Source organism: Pterocles gutturalis, unplaced genomic scaffold (genome assembly GCF_000699245.1).
Source record: "Pterocles gutturalis isolate BGI_N339 unplaced genomic scaffold, ASM69924v1 scaffold10350, whole genome shotgun sequence".
Lineage (NCBI taxonomy): Eukaryota > Metazoa > Chordata > Aves > Pterocliformes > Pteroclidae > Pterocles > Pterocles gutturalis.
In genome coordinates this window covers 30,762-38,258 of record NW_010143465.1, presented here as the reverse complement: position 1 = coordinate 38,258, position 7,497 = coordinate 30,762, and the positions used below count along the sequence as shown (strand labels likewise).

The window sequence follows — 7,497 nt, the reverse complement described above, 5'->3', positions numbered from 1 at the left end:
TCTTTCCCTCATTTTCAGAATGGTTTTGTTATTCAAATGTAATTATGGATGGAAATTGAGCCATTTTCTCTTTTCTGATTTTAAAGAAATGGACTATTTCAATAAAAACCTGCAATGAGGAGTGCAAGAAATTAGCAAAGGGCATGGGAAGCCACAGATGTGAGGAGCAGTTTCCAGTCCATTTGTTCACCTGGGAGGATCTGGGTCCCTGGGGGTCCCATAGCAGGGATTGAAGCAGCTCCCAGCTTTAGGGGAAGGGTCGGACCCAGAACTGCATTCCTCCCTCATGTCCCTTTCCACTAGCTGAATAAGTAACAGGCATAACCAACAGAAAGGCTGCTGTTCAGAAAAACAGCAATTTTGCAATCCTCAGGGAGACACCACGACTGCTCTTCAGAGTGGGCAGTAATACTGAGTTCAAGGTAAAAATATTGTCTCTGACCTGCAGGGACTCACTTTTTTGTTTCTGCAGTGCCAGGAGTGTCTATCCTCTCCTGCTCTGAAAAACAGGCTTTTGCAGTTAGCTTGTTCCCGTCTATTTTACGTGATGCTTAAAAGAGTGGCCTGGTGGCCAGGCATATCTCAGACCAGTGTGAAGAAAGAGGGGTCTTCAGCCACCTTTTTGGCACAGGTATCCAAACAGTGAGAGCAGTACTGCCTGCTACCACAGAGCTTGGGTCATACTCACCTCGAAAGCTTCGAGCTGGGGCTCAGTGGTGCAGTAGGTTAAACATCAAATATGTAACATCACACGTTGTCTGAGGTGTGACATATCTGCCCCAAGGTAAACATGGAAATTTGGGCCAGAGTAGCCTTGAAGAAGTGCCTTGGAGCTCCTGTGCCTTGTCCCTCCACTTGGGAAGGCGGTACACCATCTGGAGCAGATCCCCCACCAGTTGCTGTTTGGGAAGCTGATGGTCAGCAGCATGCTACAGCCAGGTGAATTACCCTAGCAGTGTCATGCGGTCTGAAGGCCATGGGTTGTCTAGACAGGCCGCAAGATGCAACCCATTGTCCTGGGAGGAAGTTTTTCTCTCACTTAGGGAATACTTTGTACCTTGCCATTGCTGTGGTAGTTTCCCTGCGCTACGCACATGTGTGTTGGGTATGGGCAGGCTTGTGCATGTGCTGCCCCTCGTGCACCTGACCTTGTCTGAGACCTCAGCCCTTGCTGTTTGGCCTGGTGCAGTCCTAGTCCCTGGGTGAGAGGTGCTTTATTAGTCCATCCCAAATTCAGTGCAGGGAATGCCTTAATCTCACAGGGGATGGCAAGAACCTGGCATCCCTCATCAATGACATCAGTGCAGCCTCTGTCTCCCTCTGAACTTATGTTTCATCATTCCTGAGGAAACGGTCTAGACTCTTTCCTGACCTTGTCAGAGAAGTTTCCAAGGCTGCACACACTGAAGAAAAAGTCATTAATTCAGAAAACAAAAGGAGGAGTAATTCAATTTGCTCAGACTTGTTCCACTGATAGAGTTATTAAAACATTTTCTCTCATATGCACAAACACATCGATCTCTGGTGGAAAAGGCTGTATCGCTGGGGCTGAAAGATGTGTCAGAGACTCAACAGAAAAAAATGCCTGAGGCAGGGTCACTGTCCTTTTTTTTTTTTTTTTTTTTTTCTTTCAACGCAGTCATCTTGTTTCATGCCTGGAGGTTTTCACCTTGTGCATCTGCCTTTCTCCTCTTGCTGTCCATTTTTCTCTTTTCCTCACCCTGTCCTGCTCTTCCTGCCCCTTATAGGTAGGTGTTAGCAATGTGCACCTCCTTGCTGTTGTCTTATTCATCCAGTCTGACATCTCCTTGGGTAATTATTGAGACTACTCTGAGGATAAAGACATGAGAAAAGACTGCTGGAGCAAGACCAGAAAAATGATGCATACCAAAGATTTGATGGGGAGTTGGGGAGAGAAAATGGGAAAGTGAAAAAATAGAGGGGAATTGGGATAGAGAAGTGCAGTGAGGTTTAGAGGAAGACGGGGAATTGTTTTCCTATAATTCAGATGTTTTCATAATTTCAGTGAAAAGTTGTGCCAGCTACCTGTGGAAACCTCAGAGGAAGAAGGCCTTGAAGTAAGAGGTTGACCACAGATCAGCTACTTTCGCCCTGCTTCAAAAAATACTCAAGTTCCTTGCACAAAGTAAAGCAGCCTTTAGCTTGGGGACGGGGATATGGAGTGAGATGTGGGAGACAGTTGGTCAGCCTTGGCTGTGTGAATGACTGTGGGGCTCCTGACCACCTCTAGTAAAATAATTTGTTAGGGACATAATGTATCATGAAGGTAGTAAATGTGCAAAGGAATTGGAGTGCAAGTGGCTTTATCCAGCTCCACTCTAATCTCACCCATGATCCTTTGCAGCTCCCTACAAAGCCTGTCCCCTGGGAATGGTGACACTTTATTTCCCATAATTTCATGTCTCTTTCCATTCTGACTCTGAATTTGCTTTCTCTCCAGCCAGAGGAATTGACCAACATCTTGGAGATCAGCAATGTTGTCTTTACAAGCATGTTTGCCCTGGAGATGATCCTGAAACTTGCTGCTTTTGGTCTCTTTGATTACCTCCGCAACCCCTACAACATATTTGACAGTATCATCGTCATCATCAGGTGACAAGGGCCTTGGGGATCAACTGAAATACACATAGAAAGGAGTACCACAGAGCTTGCACATTTTCATGTGCCTTTTCAAAAAGGATTTAGCAGCTATACTAGGAGGAACTGAGCTGATGCACAAGGCCAAGGACTGGGAGACCAGATGTCCTTTCCCAACAGTTGGCGACCCTAGGCAAGCAGCATAGCATTTTTGCCCCTCATTTGTCTTTTCTGTAGAATGGAGGCAATCACATTTGCCTTACAAGTCCATGACAAATAATAGCTGTGAAATATTTTGCAAATGCATGAATGAGGGATGCTACAGAGGTTTAATGTGTGATAGAAGAACTTGTCTTGCTGGAATTTACTGCTGCAACCCTTTCCTCATTCCTGCAACATGCAGTGCCATGCTCATGTCCTGAAGGGAGAAATGCAGCTTTCTACACGGAAGTGTAAACCTGTAGTATATGCTTGTTCAAACGTATTTTCTCTCTAACCCTTATATAGATGCTGCCAGTGCAGAGGAGATAACTTGGATTGGCATTGTTATTCCCCTCTCTCTTCTATTTGTTCACTTCTCTTTTGTTTTGTCCCTTGCACTCCCTGTGCGTCTCTGGGCCATAGCATCTGGGAGATCATCGGTCAGTCGGACGGGGGCCTCTCTGTGCTGAGGACTTTCCGTCTCCTTCGAGTGCTGAAGCTGGTGCGTTTCATGCCCGCGCTGCGACGCCAGCTTGTGGTGCTGATGAAGACTATGGACAATGTAGCCACCTTCTGCATGCTCCTCATGCTCTTCATCTTTATATTCAGGTGAGGAGGCAGGTAGTTGCCTCACAGTGTTTTGGAGAGGCACTGCGTGGCTCATGTGGATGGCAACTTCAGAGTGTGAGCTCATGGCTTATCTTGCCCACTGCACTAGACTCAGGCAGCACTGACAGATATTTATTTGCTCATAAGGGCTGAGGTTACTGCTGCCCTAAATTGGGTTCAGCACTGAAAATTTGACCTGGACGGGGTGGAGAAATACTGCCACCAAATGCGCATGTTGAGCATAGTGTCCCATTGCAGGATAGGTGAAGTCTCTTGGTAATCAACACTGGCTGCAGGAACAGTTCAGTCTGGAGGCTGGCTCTGACAAAAGGGCAGCAGGAAACACCGAAGAAAGTTTGTTAGAGCATCCTGTGGAAGGGAGATGTAGAAAAAGGAGAGCAAGCAAGAATGATGGAGAGAGAAGGTCTGAAGGACAGGTTGGAGGGAATACATGAGCTCTGAGGAGGTGCAGATGGGAAACAAGGTTTTGTGGTGAGCTATAGGGGTGCAATACACAGCTCCTTCTTCACAGATAGGTCCCAGTGGTCTGACTGTGTTGTTCTACTCCTCACTCCTGTAGTACTACATTAGATTGTCAGGAGAAAAAGAGAATCACTCTAAAAAACTCCTTGTGGTGGCAGAGATATTTATATTTTATACTGTGTCCTCTTCCTGTCCCAACAGCATCCTGGGAATGCACATCTTTGGTTGCAAGTTCAGCCTCAGGACAGACACAGGAGATACGGTTCCTGATCGGAAAAATTTTGACTCCTTGCTGTGGGCCATTGTCACTGTATTCCAGGTGAGGCCACTTTGCTCTCTATGGGTGGGCCAGGGCAAAGTGAAGAGGATCAGAGGTACTTTTTTGTCATTGCAGAGCATTTCACTTGCTCCTAACCACACAAAAGTTCACACAAAAAGGCTCTGGCATGTGGTGTTTGGAGGAGGAAAAATTGTGTGTTGTAACCAAGTGACTGGTGTATCTCTCAGACAGGGGGGCTCCTTCCTTCCGAGGAGACACTTTGCAAAGGTCACTTCTGTTGTGGCAACTCCTGTGTTTAGCACCGTCACACCAGCATGTGGCTGCCCTCATGGTTGCTATTGTTTCTTCTTGCTCAGCTAACATAACTAGGGTGGTACCACAGCTGGACAGTGACAGTGGACAGAGAGTGTGTGGTAATGGGGAAGTTAAGAGACCTGATGAGGTCTCTTAACCCTTAAGTCTTGGGAATCCCCTTTGTTCTTCCTTTATGTTTATGTTGCCTCTGCTCCTGGTTGCAGATCCTAACCCAGGAGGACTGGAATGTTGTGCTCTATAATGGCATGGCTTCCACCTCGCCATGGGCATCCCTCTATTTTGTGGCTCTCATGACGTTTGGCAATTACGTGCTCTTCAATCTGCTAGTGGCCATCCTCGTGGAGGGGTTCCAGGCTGAGGTGAGTTGCCACTGAGGCCTCATCAAGGAGGAGCAATAGAGGTGCTAAAAAGGGGACATTTGAGCAACTTTGAAGGTGCTGGGGTGGAGGACTCCCAAAGTATCATACCTCTGTCATTTCCCTTGTTAAGTTCAGGGTGGGCTTCATTTAAAAAAAAATAAAATAAATGAGTGTTAATCCGTGTAAAGGAAGAGACAAGCCCTCTGAAAGGGGGTTCACAATTTCCATCCTGTGCAACAGACCCTACCTTACTAGGGTGAGTCTTTTGCCCCTCCAAAATCAAGAACACAGTACCTCAGCCATCCCAGGTCACACAAGACTCTTTCCAGTGATCGCACTGATGCCTGTCTGCCAAGGAGGATTTTACATTTGTTCCAGCAATGAAAGACAAGAACAAATTGTCTTTTCTGTTTATGAGTTCTCAACTTCTAAATTTTTGTGTTCCAGGGTGATGCCAACCGGTCATACTCAGATGAAGATCAGAGTTCATCAAACATGGAGGAGTTAGATCAGTTCCAAGAGGTCCAGGAAGGCTCAGGTACAATAGCTCAAACAGCCTTGTTTGTTCACCTCCCATTGCTGTAGTGAGAAGTTTGAAAGCAGATTCTGCAGAAAACTCACTCCCATCTCCAAGAACTTACTCATTTTCATTTGGAACTTTATGCTAGTTTGTGGTGTTATCTGTGGAAAAAACAGAGTGGCGTTGACATCCTGAGGAATGTGATAGCTAAGAGGAGCAGTTCTTGAATGACCTAAAGAATGGCAAATGGGAGTGAGAAATGAGACTGTTTCTGCTTACCTTCGGGGGCGCCATTTCAGGAACACTGTGTCCAAATCTGGAATCCATATTTGGATAGGGGATACCAGCACATTAAAAAGGACTCAGACAAATCTGAAAGTCTTGCCTCATAGTGAGAGGCTAATGAAGCTTAGAGAAGTCAGAGAAGTGACTTGATCACACACGCTGTAAGTGCCAACCATAAGGAGAGATTTCTGATGGTAGATGGCTCTTTAATTGAGCAGAAAAAAGCATAATGAGATTGTAAAGGTTGGAAGCCAAAGCTAGACAAATTCAGACTCAAAAAAGCCACATATTTTTAAGGAAAGATAATTAACTGTTGGAACAGTATGCCTACAAACTGCCGGGTAAGGTCTCCACCCCTCAAAGTCTTTCCTTGAAGACTGTAAGTCTTTCTATAAGTGTTGTTATGCCTCAGACAGGACTTGGTGGCAGGGAGCAGCAAGAGTAGCTTTGTCTGCAATTGACGGTCAGCCAGGAGCTGTGGGGGAGGGACAGCCAGGCAGGAAGGCAGGGGCCACACCAACAAAGGCACAGTACCCGCACAAGGTGAGCAGAACAGGTCCACTGACACTAGCTAGGGTCAGCTGATTGTTCAGTGATTGCCAGGCAAGTTCACAGTGATGTGGCAGGTCTGAGGTCAAGCCAAGAAGTCCAGTCGGCAAGACAAGATCAGGATCAGCAAGATGCAAGCACATTCACAGCATAACCCAGACAAGGACCACAGGCACAGGTCTGAGCTTAAATGCAGCGCCCACAGCAAGGAGCAGTGGCTCCAATCTCGGCTTGTCACAGCTGTTTCCTGCAACTTAGCTGTTTTCACAGCAGTCTGATCCTGGGTGTCATGGTTTTAAGGCTGCCCAGCAGCACCACGAACAGCCTCTCATTCCCTCCACCCCTCCAGTGGGATGGGGAGAATTGGGAGCACAAAATGTAAAAACCTCACGGACTGAGGCAAGGACAGGGAGGGTTCACTCACCACTTAGGATCACAGGCAAGAAACTGACTTGACTTGGGAAAACACAAAACCAATTTAATTTATTGACAATCAAACACAGAGCAAGACAATGAGAAAGAGAACTACATCTTAAAAAGGCATCTCTCCTCGACCCCTCCTGGGCCCACAGTCTTTGTTCTTGATTTTTCTACCTTCTCCCACCTGGCAGCATGGGGTGGCAGGGAATGGGGGTTGCGGTCAGTCCATGATGTGTTGTCTCTGCCGCTCCTTCCTCCTCAGGGGAGGGCTCCTTACAGCTTTTCGCTGCTCCAGCGTGGGGTCCCTCTCATGGGAGAGTCCTTCACAAACTGCTCCAATGTGGGTCCTTCCCACGGGCCGCAGTTCTCCACTAACTGCTCCAGTGTGGGTCTCTTACACATATTCGCGGTCTCCTTTAGGCACAGTTACTTCTTCCCACGTGGGGTCCTCCACAACTACATCTCAATAAGCTGCAGGTGAGCTCTGCTCTCCATGGGCTGCACGGAGACAACGTGCATCACCATGGTCTGCACCAGGGGCTGCAGGGGAACCTCTGCTCCGGCACCTCCTCCCTCTCCACTTTCTCCACTGACCTTTGTGTCTGTGTAGTTGTCTCTCTCACATCCTGCTCCTCTCTCCACCGCAGGTTCTTTCACTGGCTCCTGAGCAACTCCCAGCTCTCAGACAGGGGCTGCGCTGGGTCATCTGGGCCATGGCGGAGCTGGGCAGGCAGCAGCTGGACGGATGGACCGGCCAGGCCAGGGCCTGCCTGGGGCCATGCTGCTGCCCCCTGTGCTGTGCCCTTTCTTATATATGTCATTCACAGAGGTGCTGATGGGCTCGGCCTTGTCCAGGGGCGGGGCCAGCCTGGAGCTGG

At 47.8% G+C, this 7,497-nt stretch overlaps 1 protein-coding gene across 1 annotated transcript in view; it reads left to right on the top strand.

Moving 5' to 3' along the window:
- LOC104469988 (voltage-dependent T-type calcium channel subunit alpha-1I-like) overlaps nt 1-7,497 on the top strand; it is a gene marked incomplete at both ends in the record, with an annotated part of 46,390 nt that overhangs the window by 8,168 nt on the left and 30,725 nt on the right. Inside the window, 5 exons of the mRNA XM_010084750.1 lie at nt 2,462-2,613; nt 3,223-3,408; nt 4,093-4,210; nt 4,690-4,845; nt 5,293-5,383. Coding sequence (XP_010083052.1) covers nt 2,462-2,613; nt 3,223-3,408; nt 4,093-4,210; nt 4,690-4,845; nt 5,293-5,383 — 703 coding nt within the window. The remainder of the gene's footprint in view (nt 1-2,461; nt 2,614-3,222; nt 3,409-4,092; nt 4,211-4,689; nt 4,846-5,292; nt 5,384-7,497) is intronic.